General features: G+C 28.1%; 1 protein-coding gene across 2 annotated transcripts in view; it reads left to right on the forward strand.

Annotated features, from left to right (window-relative positions):
* The window catches only part of LOC149054519 (uncharacterized), a 48,761-nt gene extending 24,723 nt beyond the window's left edge, over positions 1–24,038 (forward strand). The window contains exons 2-3 of one of the 2 annotated variants that reach the window (XM_089230066.1): positions 7,607–7,666; positions 23,471–24,034. In XM_089230066.1, coding sequence (XP_089086192.1) covers positions 7,607–7,666; positions 23,471–23,866 — 456 coding nt within the window. In that variant the 3' untranslated portion in view covers positions 23,867–24,034. Of the gene's footprint in view, positions 1–7,606; positions 7,667–23,470 lie in introns of both variants that reach the window. The other variant, XM_089230067.1, reaches the window with a different exon arrangement.
* Positions 24,039–24,362: the final 324 nt, after the last annotated feature.

The following is a 24,362-nucleotide window of genomic DNA, read 5'->3' on the forward strand; positions in this document are numbered from 1 at the left end:
AGCATCAACGTTACTTCACCACCAACCGTGAATTTATTCACCAGATGAAGGATGTTTCATACAGTACGTCGCTGATAATGCGGATCATAATGTAGCAACAATCGATGGATTTAATACATTCCATTCTATGGGTATGATTAGAATCATAACTCCACATGATAAAATGGAAAGTGAAACAAAAATTATTCGTCTAGAGAAGTTATTAACGGAGGAAGAGCGAAGGTAGCACGTATTAAAATAAAATGTTATGAAAATATAGGAATAAAGGGATTGAAAAAAGTTACCGTAAAAACTATTAATTGCGATGAAATATCAACATCATCGATGCTTCGAAATGCTGATGTCTTATACGTTATACGCTAAATGGAACAACGTAGAAAAAATTCTAGGTTGGAGTGGCTACATAGAAAATTTAACTGTCGACGAACCGTATTCCAAATCACGGATACTTGTTTGTTTTGCCATTCATAAATCAAGCAGCAAGTGATTATAATACTCTATACACTACATAAAGAGTACGCCACACCCGCATGTGTTGTCTCCGTCTTACAAACGTATTACATAGCAAAATCTGTTTAGCGCGGAACAACTTTACTCCCTTTGTATTTATAGTAGAATTACCTAATTTCCACATCGCATAGGTTATCTTACAGGTTATCATAGGTTACAACTTTATCTGTGTCATAGCGTAATTATTTTTTGATAGCACTAACCAATAATTTTAAGTAATTTAATGAAAAAATAAATGTATTTTCTTATGCTTATAACTTTAATTATATTTATGATATCAACAAATGACGACGCTATGACACAGATAAAGTTCTTAACTATGCGTTGTGGAATTTTGGTAATTCTACTATACATACAAAGGGAGTAAAGTTGTTCCGCGCTAAACAGAGTTTGCCATGTTATACGTTTGTAAGACGGAGACAACAGATTTTCAAAGTGTCGAGACTCGAGTGCAGTCTAAAAATTAAAAAAAAATATTTGACGAAAAATTGAAGGAAATTAAAAATAGAGGTCTGACGACACAGTTGTGGGTACAATACTTTGGGATGGTAACAATTCTGAAGAAATTAATAAGATCAGAAAGAATGGGTAACTGGAGAGGACACTTAACGTTTATAAAAAAATGATTCCTTATTTTCACGCAACAGGGCACTTTTTGTACGCAAAGTCAGCTACTTTGTATATTTCAGATATGGAAATTTTAAGAAATTCAATGGATAGCTAAACTTTTGATAAGTTTACAAATAGTTTTTTCACAGTTAAACGATCAAACAAATATTTCTGTGGAACATGGAGTGACCAGATAATTGAGCAGATTCTGATGAAGTCAACAAAAATAAAAGGAAGATTCACACATGGAAGAAGTAATGATGAAAGTGTATTAAATAAATGGGTTTATGGGTTTCTGACTGCGAGTAACATTTCTGAACCCCTTGAAAAATTTTGCTAAATTTTTTTTCATTCTGGAGAACAACACGTAGACGCAAGGGTCTCTAGCATTAAAAGAGATAGTGGAGATGTTCAACAACTTTTATTTGATTATGCTAGGAACTATGACATTGTTAAGCAAACACCTAAAAATGACCAAGTAAAATATTATGACTATCCTGATTATGGGTTTATAAAAGAACAATCTCGATCATACTTAATAAAATATCCAAAATACAATGCAAATTTAGAACCAGAAAAATATTTCCATTGCTTGTTAATGTTTTTCAAACCTTGGCGCATAGAATCAGAACTTCTTGGAAATAATAATACATATATTTAGTCGTTTAAGTCGTGCAGAGATTCAATTGATGCAGCTTTAGACTATCATGAACGACTTGAATATCTCCGTAAATCATAAGACGATATGAACGAGCTGCTTAAAAATTTGGCAATTAAAATGACTCCAAATAGCGAAAACGATGAACTTCAACTAACCTAAATTCAAGACACAATGAGTGAACTAGAAATGGGAACGATTAATCTAGAACAAACAAATGATTTGATAAATAATTTGAATAGTGATCAAAAAAAAATATATTTAACTTTATCAAAAAAGAACTACAGCTTGAAAATGAAAAATGTATCTTGCACTTTGTATCAAGAGTTGGTGGCACTAGAAAATCATGGTTAATCAAGACTATCAAAGCTTATGTAACTACATATCTCCAAAAAAAGAAGTTTTAAGCCTATAACTGCTCCAACCGGCATATCAGCATTTAATATTGAAGGAATGACTATTCATCGTTTGCTTCAGCTACCGGTCGAACATGGTCATACTTCCTATAGGCCGTTATCTAATAATGTACTTCAAACTATAAGACATCATATGAAAGATGTACTACTTTTGATTATAGATGAAATATGTATGGTTTCTAATATAACACTACTTTATATACATTTAAGATTATGTGAAATATACAATACAGCGAATTGTAATGATGGGTGGTTTGGCCGTTTACATATTCTTGTATTTGGAGATATACTTCAACTACCTCCTGTGAATGAAGGATCTCCATTTAATCAAATTGATTCGAAATTGTTTACTAAATATTCTAACTCATTAGGAACAGTTAATTTATGGCAAAATCATTTTACTTATGACGAACTTACCCAGAACATGAGACAAAAACATGATCCCATTTATGCAGGTATTTTAGAAAGATTGAGGGTTAATAATCTAAGTTCATCTGACATAAACATCTTAAAATCAAAACAAATAAAGTTTAAGGAGAGCACTAAAAAAGACATCATTAATGAGCTAAATGAGTTAATAATTTAGTTGCCACAAGATACCTTAGTTCTACTCCCAACAAAACAACATTGCACAGTCCTTAATGAAGCTATAACTCTCTTTATTGCCAAATGAAAATGTATGTTTAGAAGCTATTGATTCTTTTGACATTAAATCTAACATGAAATCCAAAGCAACAAAAAAATGATCATGTCTTGATAATGACATTTAAAGGACGGCCGAAATAGAAAAACGGATAATTATTAAAGTTGACTGTAAAATAATGCTGCTAAGAAATATTGATGTCACCAATGGATTAGTGAATGGAGCAATCGGAATAGTAGTAGGCATACAAAATGGATTTGACTTGAAACCAGAAAAAGTTGTGGTTCAATTTGAAACTCAAATTCATAATGCTGAACGCGTCACTGGTAAATTTGAAGTTTTCCCAGGGGCTTACATATTTAGAAAACTATTTCCAATAAGCATTGCTTACGGTATAACAATTCATAAGAGTCAATGTATGTCACTAAATAAATGTATAATAGATGTAGGAAACACAATATTTTCTTGTGGGCAAACATATGTAGCGTTATCGATAGTTTCATCGTTAAGTGGGTTATATTTAATTAATTTTGATCCAAGCAAAATTAATTCCCAAACGGCTGCTATAAAAGAATACAATAGGTTAAGATGTATTTATAGGTCGAATCTAAAACCAATTCAAATAAACTTTAAAAATAATGTTTTTATTCCGGATTGTAATTGGGTAGAAAATTCCAACACTATAGTTCAAAACATAGACGTTTCACAACATTCGCCTATTCTAGACGTACCAGGTTTTATCAATTCTGATGGTATCTCGTGTTATGTTAATTCTACATTGCAAGTATTATTTAATTGTGGTAATATTTTGAACGATATAATAAATAGTTCTAATTATTCAGAACTACAAAACCTGGCATTTTCGTATGCGTCTAATAACACTAAATTAAACTCATCTCATTTGCGTAGGAGTCTTAATCAACCCTTCAGTGATAATCAACAACAAGATGTAGCCGAGTTTGTTGATGCTTTATTTCAAACATATGATTCAATAACAAAATATTTCAGACATAAAATTGACGTGACATTAACTTGCTCAAGGTGTTATTCAATGAGAGTTCAAAGCACACCCAATAATATTGTACATCTTAATATACCAAGAGATAACTATAAAACAACCCATTCATTCTTTGTTTGATGAATTTTCAAAATCAGTTGAAATAAATGCAGTTCAATGTCCTAGTTGCAATACATGTTGTACTCATCACCAAAATATTAAGTTAACAAACACAAACCAATATATAATGCTACAAGTATTACTCTGGTCCAAAAATTTCCAAAATAAAATTAATAACCTAATGATTCATCAAGTTCCAACTACAAAATTGAAAATTAATTCAATCTATTATCGAGTGCATTCAGTTATATGTCATCATGGGGAACAAATGACTGAGGGCCATTATACAAACTTAATAAGGCATCAAAATAATTGGGAAAGGTGTAATGATACTCAAATAAAGTATGAACGGTGGCCTCGTGGGGGGGGGGAGATATTTACATTACATTAATGGAAAAAAATAATTAAAACCTTAAATGTTTAATATATAATAATACATATATGACATTATAATATTTAATAATAATGATTACAACAACAACAACAACAATAATAATAATAACATAAAAAAAAATTAGTGATATCCCAACAAAAACACAACGCCAAACTCCGTGTAAAAAAACGCTCAGTATAAAAAAAAACCACCTCAAAAAGTTGTGATATCATTTTATAGCTATGTATTTAAACTATATAGGAATAGATATATTATTATAATTTATGTTAAAATGTATTGCATATAAATTGAACTTAGCTGGTGACATTATTTAAAACTCATGAGAATTCATTTCGTATTGAGTATACATGTTATCTTAGAAAATGAGTGATACTAATTAAGTGTTATATAAATTAATTGTTATAAATTACTAATTAAGTGTTATAATTTTAAAGTCACCAGCTAAGTTCAATTTACAAGCAATGCATTTTAACATAAATTATAATAATATATCTATTCCTATATAGTTTAAATACATAGCTATAAAATGATATCACAACTTTTTGAGGTGGTTTTTTTTTATACTGAGCGTTTTTTTTTACATGGAGTTTGGCGTAGTGTTTTTGTTGGGTAATAATTACAGATAATAAGGGCGTTGGCCGCAGAATATGGCAATAATAATAATAATAAATTGATAGGAACATATGGTAATAAAATAATAATCGTACGGCAAAAGCCGACCATTAATTTAACACAGAGATTATCACATATAAACAAAGAGAATTAATAATACACAGGTAATAATAATTTGACAATTAAAACACAAAAGACGGAGTGGTGTGCGGGGAAGACGGGAAAGAGTGGACAGACCGATAAAACATTCCTCGTTGCCGCGAGCCGCGCTCATTAGCATATCGTGATCATATTTTCAGCGCCAACAGGTTTATTGATTGAATACAATCTATCATTTTAATTTATTAAATTATTAAAAATACTGTTCCCTATTTCTCTTTGTCCAAGTAACAATTTTGCTTATCAAATGCTTTCTGTAAAATATCGGGCAATTTTTCACGTATTGAATTTAATTTTTATATTTCTATAGTTGTAGAATGATTTAAATTTAATGAAATGATTGTGATATCAAAACTTGAAAGAGGCTTGTCCATCCATATACTAAATAAAAGGGAGTATATCCCGTTGAATCGGCTGTATTATATACATGCAATGCAATCGATAAAACATCTGTCCATTTTTCACCTTCTGCAACGCATGGTGCTATTATATCTATTATCACCTGATTTTGTCTTTCTACTTGTCTTTGCCTTGTTGGCTTGTAAGCTATTCTCTCTCTTTTTTTAGATTCCTAAAGCTAATAATAATTGTGAAATTATTTTTGCCGTAAAATGTGTGCAATTGTCATATTTTACTACTTATGTGGAACACATGTTAGTATTAATTCCAGAGGCGTACCTTGACAGTTTTCTAGGGAGAGGGGGTGCGAATCTTTTTTTAATCAATTATTACCCTATGCGTATTTTTCAATAGTTTGAGCGAACATAAGTCAATATTACTGACTTAGTTTTATTTTTTTCTAATGCGACTACATTACAAATAAGTTTACGTAAAAATTATCGTTTCATAAATTCTTCACCTTTAATAGTTTAATGTATGTATAATTTTTAGTGTTGTTAATAATGTTAATATAATTAAGTAAAATTGTATTAAGTACAAACAATGAATTAATAAATTATAAAATAAGAATATATAAGTACAGCTATTCAATAAAATCAATTTTCGTTTGCTTTTTGTAAACTGGTCAATTATTTATATCTAATTCTATATTTCTATGCTCATGCATTAATGCCTGTCCAGTCAATCTAGTTTGCCCCATTTGGTTCCTTAACCAAGTTTTTAATTTAAAAATCATGAACTAAACGGCAAGCAATTAGGTGAAAGCAAACTAAGGACCATTATGCAAAAATATATTATATGGTGTAAGCAAAAGTGAAGTAAGCAAAAAGAAAGCAGAAAATATAACATAAGCATAAACATTTTTTTAACACCAAAGAACAATGATATTGATGTCAAGTAAAATTGTAATACTTATTTTAATATACAACCTGTGAAGTGTTGAAAAGCTCCACTCTGAAAAAGTGACGCTAACAGGAAGTGTTCGTTATATTAATAAACACATTTATAATTGGAAAAATCACCATAATATGACATTGCTCAATAGATTGAAAAATATCTTTTTCTTTTTTTAGATGTTTTCGTTAAGTTATCGTTAAATCATAACTGTTGGTTGCAGTATTGCTACTAATCTATGCAGAGCCGTAGCAATGGCCCATGGAGAATGGGAATTGTTTACAACTTAACCAATATAATAATTAATATGGTGATGGTTTTTTATTTTTTATTTTTGACCACCCCTTTCCACCACCACTAACAAAATCTTGACTATGTCCATAAACTGAGGTATAAATTGGATTTGAAAAAAAATATCTTAATATCTAACTTTGAAAGTTGACAACCCTATTTGTAGCAACTAATATGTATTACAGTTCGTAAGCCTAGCGTAGGTTCTATATGTATAATCAATATTAATTTATTTGAAAGTAACACCGTTTAAGATCTTGATATTAATATGACATATTTGATTGTAACTTTCCAGCCGTTGGCTGTTTATCTGGTTTACGTTATTGATATATTTTGTATGGGATTGATTACATAATTTTTTATATATTTATACTTAGTAGGCCATTAGTATCGCGATTGTATTTTATCAAATAAAAATGTTCAATCACCTCTTTGATTAAGCTAACTGACAATGCTGTCATTTGCCATATACAATGGTATTAACTATTATGTCATTAAATTCAAATTTAACACAATCCATTACAGCGGAAATCAGCAATTTTGTTTATATCAAGGACCAAAAATAAATATAAAAATTCCCGGGTCACAATTTGAATATAGCTTATTTTATTTTAAACGAAAATGTATAGTTGTATCAAATTTAGTTCATAGCTGATAAGGTTATTAATTTAATAAGTTATCTAAACAACTTTTTAATCTGCAGTTTCCATCCCATACCATCTTAGTTCATGATTTTTATTCAAATTATAAATTTGCAATGAGGGCTACAGATAATACAATGAATGTCATATCAACCACGAGCCCACGGTTAGCTGACTCTACATTACAGCGACCCACCCACTTGTAATCTGCTGTACAGCAGAACGTCACCTACTTATATGCTTTTTTTGTTTTTGTTATTCAGATGGATAAACGCATAGACAATTTTCTGAAGTTTTTAAAAAAAGAAGAAAAAGAAAATCAGGTAAAAAATTTTTATATTATTTTTTAAGGGACTTTTTTCGTATTTATAAATGTACATAAATCTTCTTTAAGTATTAATTTTCCTTATCTATTGGTCCGCGGAAAGTCGGTCGCTGAAGTAACGTGGTTTGCCGGATCTTTGTTTGGTTGAGTAAAAAAGAAAACACTCAGTTTGCACGATGCCACTATCCTTTATTTTGTCAGGGTACAGAGTACAGAAAAGTGAAAGAACAAAAGAATGCAAAAGAGGTATGGTGGGTACGCGTTATGACACTTGATCGTTCGGTGGCGCGTGAGTATCGTCGAGTTATGGTCGCAACGGTCGGACGAAAAGTTGACGATGGCCGACGGCCGGTACGGCGGTACTCGTCCAGCGCGACTTGTCTTCCCGTCCCGCCTAGCGTTTTCGGCGTGGAGGAAGAGTCGACGGTGTTGCGTCGTTGTTACCCGTGGTGGTGGTTGATAAAGTTGTAGACCGGTCGCGGCGGTGCCTGTACTTTGTACTGTCTGCTGCTGCGTACCGTGTCACTATGTTACTCAAGTAGTGTAGCATAAATAATTTTTTACCTAACGAGATTGAATAGTTTAATAGGAAGTTTTCAGCATGGTATACCTGGATGTAACTCATGTAACATAGAATATCTACTAATATTATATAATAATAATACTACTAATATCGAATCCTTACTGTATTTTATATTACATGAAATTCACATATTATTGTGTTATCAAATTTGACTGAATATAAACTAGGTCAGAGCAATTTTAGATTTTGACTAATGTTATGAATGTGTTGATTTTACATTTATGTGAGTTTAAATAAAAAATGTATATATGGACATGAAAATAAAATTCCTAGGTCATGAGTTGGAAAAAAAATAATAAAATATGGCACAGATAAAAAGTGTCTTGAAAACTGTTACAGTTATGATAACTGTGGTTAATAATTTACTCGAAAGAATCAAGTTTCTGCTCATTGTAAAACCCAAAAACTCACCTAGTTGAACAATCTTATAAGACTAAGGTTTGTGTTATTTAGGGGCGGATCCAGCCAAAAATAACGGGGGGGGGGGCAGTAGTATTTCATAGACGTAAATATCGGGGCTGCTTCCAAAAATTAATAATTAATATACACATAATTTTTTTTCTTATTTTATAATTTATATACATATACATATTACTTATATATTATATATATATTGTATAGATAGTTTACATAATAAATACATTTTTATAACACAAAATTTAATTTTCTTGATGACTTAGAAAAATATTAATTACATCTTCAATATCAATTTCTATATCTTTATGAGTGTGAATTAAAGCAAGACCATTTAATCTGTCCTCTCCCATTCTTGTTCTTGTCCATGTTTTTAACCGCCGAAGAGAAGAAAAACAACGTTTATATTTTTACTAATATTATACTAATATTTTTACTAATACTATTAAAACTATTTAGAGTGTATAATTTAAAAATAATAGATCTTAAACGCATAGTTAAGTCCGTTATATGTATATTCCATCGTAAGAAACAGTCAATGATTAAACCTAAATGTTTTACTCTGGTTACGCGAATTATTTTTTGACAGTTACAGGAAGTTAAGAAGACATTTTGCGTGTCACAGGAGTGTATAATAATTTTATCTATTGGTATATAGTTATTTGTTATAGAAAATGCAATAAAAACACTTTTTCCTATATTTAAAGTGAGTTTTTTTTCAGACAACTTAATAAATACCTTGTTAACTTCTGCTGTTGCTTTACGTTTGACATTATCCCATGTATTGCTTGAAAATAGTAAGCATGTATCGTCTGCATAAGAAACAAGTTGACCGTCTAATTCTAAATTACAAATATCGTTAATATATATTAAGAACAATATGGGACCTAGAACACTGCCTTGAGGGTCACCAAAAGATATTGTGTTTTCTTTACTAAGTATACCATTTATAGATACTTTTTGTTTTCTATTGTTTAGATAGCTTTTGAACCAAGCTAAACTTTCATTTTGTATACCTATTCCTGGAAGGATATCAGTAAGTATTTTGTGGTCAACTGTATCAAAGGATTTTGCCAAATCTAAAAAAACCGCTAATACCTTTTTATTATTATCGAGTTCATTATATAAAAATTTGGTTGTCTCATAAAGCGCCCCAGTTGTACTTTTTCCTGGTTGAAAACCGAATTGATTTTTTGATATCAAATTGTTTTTTTCCAGGTATATAATTAGCCTACTTTTAACTATTTTTTCTAATATTTTAGAAAAATTGCAAAGTAATGATATTGGTCTGTAATTTGATAAATTTTCTTTAATTCCTGATTTATATAAAGGTTTAACTATAGCTAATTTGAAAATATCTGGGAAAATTCCTTGTTTTAAGCATTCATTAAATAACATCGTAAGAGGATTTACAATAAATTTATATATTCTTTTTAACGTCTTAACTGATATTTTATCAAATCCTGCCGAGGAGTCATCCTTTAAACTATTTATGATTTTTAACACCTCTGCAGAATCTATATTTTTTAAAAATATTTCATTAAAAGTTGAACTACAATACATATTATTATCTTTGGTAGAAATCTTTTTGAAATTTTTTGTGTATTTGTCTCCTATACCTGTAAAAAATGTATTTAATATATTGGCTGCTCTGAAAGGTTCTTTTTGAGGATTTATATGTTGACCATTTGTAAATAGGGTATTTTTAAAAATTTCATTTGAATTGGTTTTATTTTTCCCAGTTAATTTATTAATAAGTTTCTATGTCAATTTAGGGTCATTTATTGTTTTAGAAAATTGTTTTTTATAAAAACAGATTTTCGCTGCTCTTACGAGTGAAGTTAATTTATTTTTGTATTTATTGTAATAATTTTTTAGTTTAGTGTTATCTGGATGTTTTTTAGTTTTTTTTGATAATTCATTCTTTTTACGTGTGGAAATTAGTAAACCTTTTGTCATCCATTCCTTTAATCTTATATTTTTTGAGTTAATATGTATTAATTTACTGGATTTTTCAATAACATTTAATATTTTTTTATAAAATAATTCAGTTAATTCATTAACATTTGATTTTTTATATAAAAAGGACCAATTTTCATCAATTAACAATGTGTCTAGGAGATCATAATTAATAGAGTTTATTATAATGGTACTTTTTTTATTATTTTTAACATAATTTAACATTGGAATCGTAGTAATTACAGAAAAATGATCTGTTATTTGGGTTTGAATTACACCAGAATTTGTTTTGTTTAATTTTGATTCATTTGTTTTAATAAAGATGTGATCCAAACACGAATGGGAACCAATGTCTTGAACTCTAGTAAATATGTTAATAAATGATTTAAAACCAAATTCAGCCATCATATCTAGATAATCATTATTTACATTTCCTATAATATCAATATTTATATCTCCTATGAAGACAGAACATTCATTATTCGTAATCTCATTAACGAAAATATTACGCAATGTAATTAAGAAATCATTAGTATTGCTAGAGGGAGACCTATATACACAGTAAATGCACGTATTTTTACTTTCAATCTTTACAGTTAATCTTAAAATGTTGCTTTCTTCAAAACCATATTCAAATAAATCAAATGTAAGATTTTCATTAACAAAAATAAATAGACCATCATTTTGATTACGTTTAACTGTTGAGAAATAAGTATTGTAGCCAGGTATACTATACACACAATTCGCCATATTATCATGTCAAGTTTCCGTTAATATTAAGATATCTATTTTTTTTTAAAGCAGTTCATTTTCAAAAAGTAAGATAAGTTCATCAAAATTAGCTTTGATACTTCTAATATTGGTACACATTATATATAAAAAGTTATTCCTCTTATTATCTAAATTAAAATTATTTGTAAATTCTGTTATACATTCAAAGTATTTTGTATTGTAATTATTATATTTTATAATATCTTCTAAGATAGTCATTAATAAACATAAAACATAAAAAAAGGAATACAAGATAAATAGTTTTGAGTATAAATAAATCTAAACAATCTTTAAAATAGAATCTTCATTCTCTATAGTAATTACTTTTGATTCATCGTTTTTTTTAACAAAAATTGTATTATTATTAAACCAAGCATATTTATATCCAACCTGTTTAGCAGTAGTTTTGGCTTTATAGAAGAGCGTCTTGTTTGAATAAGTCATAAGATTATTAAAGTAGACAGGAGAGTTGTTCCATGATGCATCAAAGTTTTTTGCAATCAATTTTTCTTTCTTGGCTTGTTTCATGAATTCATTTTTCTCAGCTAATGAGTTAAAGATAACCGATATTTTCCTTGGTTTGTCGGAGAATTTAGATGGGATTCGGTAAATATTATTGACAGAAATTTTTGTACCCAGTTTAGTGTTAATTTTTTCAAAAGTGTCAGTATAATTTTCATTCTTAGACTCCGGTATACCAACAATTTCTATATGACATTCTAATGCCTTTTGTTCTAGAATGTTTACACGGTTGGAAATAGTGTTTAGTTCCTTTTTGATCTTCAAGTTTTCTTCTGTGATACGTTTATTTTCATTTTTGAGTCCAGTAATCGACAAAATTATTTCTTTTAATTGTTTACCAAAAGAATCAAATTGGGAGCTCATAAAATTAACAGAATTAATCACTCCTTGTAAAGTTTCTTCAGATATTTCGTTTACACTATTTTCTTGTGAAGGTGATTTACAGATTAAGTCAGAATTTTTTTTTTGTTTTACAAGAAGAGCAAGACCAGTTAGACTTTACTTTTTTATTTAATTTTCTGAAGACTGATTCTCTAAAAGCTGCACAGGTGAAATGTAAATGTTCTTTACAATTAAAACATTGAATTTCGTCCCCTTCAAAAATTTGTTCATTGCAAATTAAACACAACATTTTGTTTGTGTAAGTATACGAAATATATTAATACACTACACATACGTCTAAAAACCAGATAAGCGAGCTAAAATTTCACTGATACGAAATAACAACCGTTCACTATCATACGTAGACAATAACTTTAAAATTTTGTATTTTCATCAACAGTGATATTATTTTTCAAATATGAACCAATATCATACATATCACCAAAAATATTTGTCAACTGCTGAAATTGACACATACATCATATTACTTTAAAAATACAAATATTTCATAGTATACCTATTTAAAGAATATTTTTATGATATGTCAAAAAATTGTATTATAATAGCCCTACAAGCAACCTAATAACATTGATCTTAATCACAGATTAAATTCCTTAACTGACCATAAATTGTCAGTTAGTTAAAACTTTGATTAAGGTACAGTTAAAATTTAACCAAGAGATCATAAAATCAAAATTTTTAGTTTAACTTAAGATTAATATTAACTCAAGTTTAAATTCATTTAACTGATGATTGATAAAATGGCCCTTAATAATTTATAATACTCAAATATTTATTCATAATTTATAAGTTATAAGCTGCAGCCTGCAATTAAACAAAAATAAATAACTTCACATTTTTGTTAATAATTTTATAATAACTTTGAAATTAAGTACTTGCTCTACTTCTGTCATCTGATTTACTAACTTTTGAATTGGTTACCTGGTACATTAATGAATAATATATAGTATATAATATTTATTATTTAATATATACAAGTATCTTTCAAAATGTTATTTTACATGATTTTTATCTATTAAGTATCTACTACCTACCTACCTAACTAATTTATCATAAATTAAAAACTTACCTTGTCTAAATTTGAGTCAGCCAAATTAGAATTTTCAGTTACACAACTATTATGTTCTTTTCGGTCATCTGATTTACTAATTTTTGAATTATCATAATTTATGGACTATAAGAAAATAAAAATTCAATAATGTTATTTTGAAATATGAATGGAATTTTATTTTAATTTATATGTAGTGACTAGTGAGTTGGTATTAACTAATAGGTATAGGTAATACAATATCTTTATAAACTGTTTATATTAAGTTGTTTTAATTATTTTTTACAAATTAATAGCAAATGATAGGTACCGTGTTTTGGGGATACTTTGCACCAAATATCTCGTTTTCTCAATTTAAAACATACACTGTCACTTTAATAATTATGATAGAATTTTACTTGTTTCACGGTCCTGTAGTTACATATGCTAAGAATGATTCTGTGTAAATAAAATTTGATCAACATAAAAATTTATTTTTTATTTATTTATTTTTTATTTGGTGCAAAGTTATATGTGGTGTTGTGTAACTTTGCACCAATATCAAAAACTCACCTAAATTTAGTTATAAACAAAACTGGTGCAATGTTAGATACACAATTCCTAATTTATATTGTGTAAAAGACCAAAATGAACATAATTAAGAAAAAAAACGCTCAAGGCATCATTTAAATAACAAAACATTCATATTTTCATAACATTTTTTTTATTAATTAACATAAATGTCATGTTTCTATCACAGCTTGTATAGATTTTTTTTAAATTTAACAGTCTTAATATAAATGAAATAGGTTGACTTACCTATCATTTTTTAATACAATATACATTTATTTTAATAGTATTTTAAATAATAAAAACAATAAAGGAATTAAACAAAACAAACATCACTTTTTTTTTTTTGTCAAAATTTTTCTCCAGGCCACTTTCATCGGATGAAAAAATGCGACATCTAAAGGTTGGATTATGTGGGTGCTGTTTGGTGGTAGACATACAAAATAAATATTTTCCTCTTTACATTTGTCTATAACATATGGAGACAAATGTGACGACAGATTGTCACCTATGACTACTTTTTTGCCTGGAGTTTTTCTTAAGTGGCGTACAAGTGATTTGTCGAACCAATCTGTAAACGTATTCGAATCAAACCATCCAGATGGAGTGGCATTGTATCTACAACCTTTAGGGCCATTTTCTGTCCACGGTTGCCACAAATTCTTTGCTTTATATACTACATATGGAGGTATTAAGTCGCCTGCTGCATTTCCACACATCATAATACTTACAGTCACTTTTGATGAGTTACAAATTTTTTCTGGATATTTACTTCCTCTTTTTGTTAGTATTTTTTTCTGTCCAGGATTATCAGTAAGGTTAGTCTCGTCATAGTTATAAATATTATGTGGAGGTACATCAGCAACAACTTTCTTTAAATTGTTTATATAGTCTTCTAACATTTCTTTATTTACAGCAGCTCTAGACCTCTTTATATTTGTAGCTAGACGTACACTTAAAGTCGGATTTCTTTAAAAAAAAAGTGAAACCCATGTTAGCCCAGGCAAATTGTTCACTTTAATTTTTCTTCCTATTCTATCTAGGTAAGATTTTAGTATCTGTCTTAAATCTGTTTTGTTCACTGGAAACCCAAACTCACTCATTTTTATAATGTGCTCTACAAAACTTTTTTCCTCTGCTTCACTAAAAGCATTTGGTCGGCCAATTGATTTAGTGTGTCCTTCTTTCAATTTATAATTTATTGTGCGACGAGGAATATTGTATGCTCTTGCTGCATTTCTTTGTGTCATTACCTTATTTTTAACATCACTGAGACATTTATTTAGTGTCTCCTCTGTGTAGTCATGATAACGTCGTGAGCCAACTGCTCTTTTGTGTATCTTGGGCATCCTAAAAAACAAATATCTATTATTGTTCTGTATATTACATTATAATTGTGTTACTTTGCACCAATCGTATTGTGGTGCAAAGTTGAGCAGAAATTAGACAATTTTGATTTTTTTTTACAAAAATTTTTATAGCAATGAAAAAAAGTTGAATTGAACTTAATATCATACATATTCTTAATGCTTATAATATTTCTGATAGAATAAAAAAAGATTTACCTGTGAAATTGAAGTTTGAGTTAACGAACAGGCACAATTTTCCCGAGCGTCGTTTTTGTGTATTTGTGATAAGCTGTTATCAAGAGCACACGTTTTGGAGGGAAATCGACATATTGAAGTTAGAACCATTTCAAAAGACATTTAACCGTAACAGGAACAAAATGATAACATTTATATTTTTCTATCATTAATTGTTAACTAGATATTTTGTAAAATTACTTTTTTTTTTTTTTTTGGTGCAATGTTACCATGTATGGTGCAAAGTATCCCCAAAATACGGTAGTTCCTATTTAATAAACTCATTTATAATTATAATAATTTGTGTAGATTCTAAACAAAATATTATAAATAGTAAGTACCTACTGTATTTAATATTAATGTAAAAAATTAATATTAATATTAATAATTCTGTAGTAGATTAATAATACTTACTTTATTTTCAGTACGTAATTTTTTACTGAAATAATTGTGAAGAGAATTTTTTCTTTTATCCATTTGAAAATTTTAATTATAACGTAATATATAATAATAAAACACTCGGTGGTGATTTCAGTCGTGTGCTTGTTTTACACTAAACGAAAAATTGTGAATCATCTAGTTGATTACATGATAGGCGATAGCAGACAAAGGGCTGAGACACGATTGAGCATAAAACACCTTTTTTGCGACACGATTGAGCATAAATTGTCGGCGCATCAAAGGAAATTGAAATACAAAAGAAAACCAACACGATTGAGCATAAAAAACTCTGCAACGTTGCCATTTTCAATTTTTAACTGTATTATACAAAAATATTTATTTAAATAATCTAATCTCAATAGTAATCACATTATAATATAGTATATAGATCTTTTTGAATATAGTAAAATAATAATAATAAAATTGATATACCTTGGTATCTGTTTCCAAGTTGGCTTAAATATAGTAATAAAGATTCCGTATTCTTACGATTTAAATACTGGTTGTAGGCTTGAATATTAAATTCAATTTTTTTTATTTCTTTAGTGGATTGTAATTTTCCGGGCTTATGTTGAATTGAATTGATCTTAGTCAACGTTTATGTTTGTGTTTCGATCAATACCCTAACGACTGCATGGACATGCGGATGAGGTGAATAAAACTGTGAATTGTACGTGCGATGAAAGCTTTCGGCTGCATTGGTCGTTCTAAAAAATTAAATAAATAATACAAATTAGTAAAAATAGTTTTTATAGTAATTTTTAAAAAAATAATGTAAAAACCTTGGGTTTAGCGAAAGAATTTCAGCCCAAATATTTGGCGGAAACTGGCAGTGATCTTCAATATAATTATGTAGAATGTAATCAGAAAATACAAAACCGTCATCATTTGGACAAATTGATATTAACTCGTGAAATGCATAAACTACCCAGTGTGCAAAAACCAAACCCAAGGACATCGCATAGATGTAATTTTTCGATCTGCGATGTTCATAGCTAGTGCTCAGCGATGATCTAGAGATAGCAATAAGTCTGCTAATGCCAAGTCGAGCGATATTGAATTTAATAATCGCCGAGAAGTTATGCTTACTACATCTATTTACCATTGATATGTTAATTCTATGTGATATCAATAGCCAACTACCCCAGATAATCGGTTTGTAATTATAGTGATCAAATTAACTTCTATGCGATATTCAAAAAGTACCTCGTAAACTTCTATAGGAAGTCACACTAAATGTAATTGTGATATAGGAAATATTTTGGATACATAATATATAATAATTTATTCAAATCAAATAATGTAGTTATAAAAATCGCTTCGCTCAGAATCTAAAATGTATAGTTAAATACAAACAAAACTAATGAAAAAAATAAAAATATTTTAAAATCATAAACTGTATATTGATACTTATAATGTATGAACATTTTAAAAAAACAATTACTTCTTTATTAAAAAAAAAAAATAATAATAATAATATTGCATAATCAGTAATATAATATAATCATTGCAATAGAACAAAATATGTTTAATAATATGTAGTTAAATACAAACAAAACTAATGAAAAAAATAAAAATATTTTAAAATCATAAACTGTATATTGATACTTATAATGTATGAAAATTTTTTAAAAACAATTACTTTTTTATTAAAAAAAAAAAAATAATAATAATATTGCATAATCAGTAATATAATATAATCATTGCAATAGAACAAAATATGTATAATAATATGTATAGTTAAATACAAGCAAAACTAATGAAAAAAATAAAAATATTTTAAAATCATAAACTGTATATTATTGATACTTATAATGCATGGACATTTTTTTTAAATAATAATAATAATAATAATAATATTGCATAGTCAGTATTATAATATAATCATTTCAATAGAACAAAATAATATGTATAGTTAAATACAAAAAAAACTATTAACTGTATTGATACTAATAAATGCATAATGTATGAAATAAATATAATGCCTTGCAATTTTTACTGTTGAAGAAAAATAATAATTTTGATTTGAATCTTTCTTGTATCTATAAAAGAAAAAAAATCAATAAGTATTAAGTAACTTACTGTTTTAATTTTCATAGATATTATAAAGGTATTTATATTATGATGACAAATTATGACTTAATGCCATAACAATAGCCATACCATTAGACATTTCAACGAAGAAGCATTTATATTTAATTTCAGTAACACTTATACATTTTAATACAGATTCAGACCTATCAGAAATTATAAAAGTACCTATTAAATCTGATTTAACTGGTATATTGAAAAAAGTAGAGCATTTTAAAGCACAAACTTCAAAAAAAATGTCTCCATCTTTACGTTTAAATATGTGTTTAACAGATACTATTTCATTAGTCATTAACATGATATAATTGTTTTTAGTACTTTGTGTACATATAAAATAGTTGTTAATATTTAAAGTTACATTTTCATAATATATAAATCCATGATTATTAATCAATGGCACATTATCACATTCTTTACCTAACTTATGATTTTCAATAGAGGTAATTTCATTATTGTTATCATAAAAAATATTCATTTTTTCAATTATTCAATTAACAGCTTCTTGCAATGGAAATTGAGAATTTTTAATTTGTTTTTTTATTAATCCAAGATAATTTTCATATCTAAAAGCACTAAAGTTGTCTAAACAACCGTGAATTTTTACATAGAATGACAAATGAATTAGACTATGGACATCATAAGTAACAAATTGTTCCCCATAATGTATCTTAAATTCTTCGACAAATTCAACAATTAAGTTGTGAGCTATTTCATTATTCAATAAACATAAATCAGGTGTAATTAAGATTTTTATAGCACAATGTAACTTCATAAAATGTAAATAAAAGGCATTTTTTAATCTTTTTTTTAATACTAAGGGGCCAGTAAAAAGTAAAAAATTCCGAAATTCTGTCGCTTTCCAATGTTCAAAAAATTTAATGGCCTTGGTAATCTAACAAATTCCTTTGGAAAAAATTGTCTTAAACTTAACATTTCAGTATCTAAATCTTTACATATAACTATAGGAATCCTAACTGACTGATTTCCTCTCACCCAACATTTTAAGAGTCTTTTCATCACACCTAAACAAACTAAATGCATATAGTCCAAGGGAACAGCTTCAATTATATTTATAGGTAAGCGCTCCAAAGGACTATTCCCTTTATGGTATTCATCATCAACTTTATTCCTAAAACTATTGTTAGTTCTCAATGATGAATTTACACCCAAAAATTTCATTCTATGGTCAATATAAACTCCTTCTTCATTACATAAATTGCATCCTACACACGAATTAAAACCTTTAACATTTAATAAAAAAGCTTTTTCCGGCGCATCACAAATTACTTGATTAATATTTACACTTAGTAGTTTATTATTTATAGATATTCCACTATTAATTATATCTAAAGCTTCATCAATAAACAAATTCAAAAAGTCTTCAATTGACTCTGGTTTTTTCACTTTACTATAATAAATACCAACTGCAAAAACTAAAGAACGTATTTGTGGTACATTAGTTACAGAGCAAAGAATTGGCCAAAATTGTCTTTTTGAACTTTTTGCTAATGGCAATCCATCAATGTTCAAGCCCAAATTAATTTCGTTTATATTTGTCAACATATGTTTATTGAAGTTTAATACAGGAGATAACATTTTTTTTAAGCCCAAATGAATATATGTTCCTGGATTTATATGCATTATATTATGTGTTCTTGGGGTATCCAATAATCCACTGAAAGGTTATTAATTATGTGGTATATGCCCACAAACAAATCATTAAAGACACATTATTTTATTCAATTCAAAAAAATTCAATTACCTATAAATTATTTAGCTTTGTACATTCTTATGATATTGGTAGTATATTATACCTATTATATTATCCAAGTGTTAATAGTATACTAATACAAATTTATATAGCTACCTAACTACGTATACCTCAATAGAACAAAAATATAAAAATATATAAATAATAATATAAATAGGTGTTAATGTAAAACATGTAAAGCAGATTGTATGTATAGTTATTGGGCATTGACTATAACCTCTATTGTATAATTATAATTTATAATGAAATAAATAAATAATAAATGTTTAAGCAAAATACTTATATACAGGGGTTGAAATATATTTCAAAATCAATTTTAAATATTGAAAGAAATTCTTGTTAAAAATCTTATATTAAAAGCCAGTAGTAAATAATATCTATAATAGATACACAACATACCTGTGATGGAACCTTGCCAGGTAAACTTGTTCCTTCCGAATTAATTTTTTACCTCTTCAATATGTTCAATTGTCAATTGTATTAATATCTGTGGGTATTTAAATATTTAATAGTAAATGAGATAATTTGAGATGAAATTTATATTATGACCATGGGTATTGCCTATTTTAACTCGTTTAACCAGACGTTAGTCGTGATAGTGTATACTGAGGAATATACTATGTCATTACCCAGATCATTACCTAATTGCATCGCGGTCTGTTTAGCCATAATATTATATTTTTAAATAATAAAAAACGTTTCATACATTTTATTAATTTTATTAGGACAAATAAATAACTTGTGTTTCTATTTTCTCAATAGAATTTTGATCGTGTTTATATTGTCCAGCAGTTTCAACCACTTTACGTTTATCTATACCTGAAAAATTATTGCTGAACATTTATTATTCGTACACCTCCATCTCAAAAGAATATCTTTTTTCCGCTCTCCAATTAATTTATATTTGTATAAATTCACTAAGGCCAATTCTTTGCCTCTTTCTGATAAAATAATTTTTATATCACTTATATCCATATTAAAAAAAAAATAGAAACTATAAACGCACTTATACGAAACGCACTAAACACGACTATAGGTGATCGAACACTGATATTAATTCTATAATATCTATATTCTGTAATTATCTTATATTTTCCCCCGATGAAAAATGTTTAAAACGTCGTTTTGCTCCGGAACTAGTTTATTAATCGATAACATTGTCGATAAAGCTGAGGAGCTCGACTCACGGCTCGCGTCAGATATAATAATAATTGGTGTAATAATACGTGAAAATAATAAATTACAAAATGTTGGCCACGTGAATTTGGCAACATCGCATAAAATATTCTATGCTCAATCGTGTTGCTAAAAAGGTCTATGCTCAATCATGCTTTACCGAGACAAAGACATTGGACGTCAACAGTTTAATGGAAGACGGGGTATTACCGTATGCGGGGCAAAATCGTATTATCGGAATATTATCAATAATTTTTATCGTAGAAGTAAACTGAATACAACGATTTGAAACGTTTTGTTTGTTTATTTATTGAATATGATAGTACACGTGTTTTAATATCACGTTTTTAAAATAAATACGTTTTATATTTTTACATTAAATTACTAAAATATTATCAAAATTTCAAATAGTGAATTTTTATATGCGAAAAAATTGTTCAGATATGCCATATTAATTATTCAATAGCTATTTAAGTGTAATTTACATTTTTAGTATAAATACATTCATTTATTAATTTAATGTTTGATATGAAGCTCGATAACTTTTAATAGTCTTGTGGAGCAAAATCGTATGGTTATACACTATATATAATAACTATATAGGTACTTAGGTAAGTTGTATTTGTTGTACTACTGCCAATGGGAGTAGGTTTTATCGCATGTTGTGTTGTGTTATTAATTTGTTGATATTTTGATAAATTGAAAACAATGTTTAGGTACATTTTTAATTAATGAAAATGAAATTACACATAACTTATTACCTACTGTCTAATTTTAGTTAAACTTTACAAGTTAATTAAATAAAAGTCCAATACCAATTAATAATTTACCAATAAATATAATGAACTGTGTTTTGGTATAACAATTACCCTTATACAATTTTGCCCTAGAGTACATACGGATTTACCCCGCACCTGAGGTAAATCCGTAATCTTATCAAAAAAAGTAAAACGCAAATTAAACAAATTTAAAAAAAAAAATAGAAAAAAGTTTCGAATACAAGTTATAGACCATAAGTTTTTCTATATATACCAGTTTAAAAAATTTAATTTCGTTAAAAATTGCATGATTTATAAGCCATGGAAGCTTAACCGTACGGTACTGCCCCGCCTTCCCACTATTACCCTGCAACGACAATTGCTGGAGTTTCAACAGAAATCAGCTAATCTAATCAAACCTTGCAATTTCTTGATAACGTCAAAAACATGTTATTACATCTATTATCTATGGTCATTGATCGGTAACCAGCGACGGGCGCTTATTACGCTTGTATACTCAACAATTTTATATGGATATGATTTTTTTTTAGAAAACGGGGGGAGGCGATCGCCCCCCCCCCTGGATCCACCACTGGTGTTATTTAAAAATATTTTTAAATTTAGATGCTGTTCATTTATTTCTGCTCGAAAAAGACCCGTTGAAAATTATATTTGTGTCTTTCAAATACGTATCTATAGAGATATAGTTTTTATGTATAAACATATTTTTCTTTGGAATATATTACGAGTACATAATGCTTTCCAAGCTACAAATGTATTTCAAATACTCCATATGCTAACCACAGCATTTTTTTTTATACATTTACGCGGATTTTATACTTTTTAGGGTATTTTTGAATTTTTTTCAGGACATATTTGCATTGAAATATGATACAGATATTTAGTAGTGCCTTCCTATTATAAATTATTTTTATTTTTAACTTCAGCTATCATTTAATCCGGTTTTAAATTAGACAAGACTGAAATTTATCTTTATATCACCCCCATACACTTAGCCGATTTGGATACATAAAACAAACAATATGTTTTTCTTATCGAGTGATACTATTATATTGTTATAAATCCATTTCATTTAGTAATATAAGGATATAAGTATTTGTAACATAAGCATTTCTTTGACATATACATATATGTAACCATGTATCTGCCGTGGGAACGAGCACGGTCGGCCGTATATATGGCATTCCGCTGCGTGGACAGTTTTGAGCCACAGCGGACCTGCCCGACCGCGCTCGGCCCCAAGGCGAGGCAGTTGTTGACAAGCCAGCAGAGCCTCCAGAGCATCCACAAATCCGTGTATTTTTGTTTTTTAACATAGTGTTCAAATAAAGTATAGTGGTTAACCACCTCATTGCGTTTTTCAATTATTTAGATGTGTAGACGTACATAACAATATCGTTGGTGCGTATGGCCAATTGTCAGATGATTTTAGTTGTGTTGTATATTATTACATACTGCTGGTGTATTTCACATGTTAAATATTTCAGGAAAATTATTTTATTAGAATTTTATTTTTGATTAAACGAAACAAATATGAAAATTAAAATGTTTAATGTATATTGTAATATAAATTCAATTTAATTTTGTATTTTTTAGGAAAATTAGGAGTTTTTAGGTCATAAATTAATTTTTGAAAAAGCATTTTTTGGTATTTTTAAGGGTATTTATATCTGAGCCTTACTTATCTAACACATTTTTCAAACTGTTTTCTAGACCCTGGATCATGCTGTTGCTGTAAAAACGATAAAAAAATCAAAACCACGCTTTACATGCAGTGTTTGCGGCAGTTCATTTAAAGAAAAACATCATATTTTGCGTCACTGTAAAATACACTTGAATGAAAAACCATTTATGTGCGATGTTTGTAAAAAAACGTTTAGAGATCAGTCAAATTATACTAACCATATTTACACTCACACCGACGAAAAAAGATTCCAATGCGCCCAGTGTGGGAAAAAGTTTATAAAAAAAGACAATTTAGTAGTTCATTGTAGAACACACTCCCACGAGAAACCTTACAATTGTAATGTATGCAATAAATCATTTACTACAAGTGGAAATTGTAGGAGACACTTCCAAAATAAACATAAAAAGATTATAGATATATGAAATGTATTTTTTGAGGAATTATGTTATCTTAAAATTTTTCATATATTTTTCAAATTTTAAATTAAGTTAATAATTACAGTATTAAGTAGTAAGGATTATATTTCATACAAAATTATAAACGAAAAATGCTTTGTTCATTGCGCATAGTATAAAGAAACAATCATAAAAACAGTGCTTTCACAACATTTAATTTTTGTAATTAGTATAAATTATATATAATAAAATTGTAATATTAATGTAATTGATAATAATATAGCAATTTAATAATAATATGATAATATAGCAGTGATTTAATTAATTTTAGACAATTTTCACCTATTGTATTTAAGGATTAAATTTAAAATATAATAGTAGTTGTACGGACCGGGAGCGTAAGGTATTAATACGCGCGGGGCACCTTAGTTGCGTCCCGTTAAAAAGGTATACATGAATTGCGTCCCACTATATTGGTTAGGTAGTAGAATTTTTATTCCGTTTTCAGGGGTTCTCCGAGGTA

The sequence above is a fragment of the Diuraphis noxia genome, unplaced genomic scaffold (assembly GCF_037042655.1).
Source record: "Diuraphis noxia isolate RWA-SAM2 unplaced genomic scaffold, SU_Dnox_SAM2 contig0006, whole genome shotgun sequence".
NCBI lineage: Eukaryota > Metazoa > Arthropoda > Insecta > Hemiptera > Aphididae > Diuraphis > Diuraphis noxia.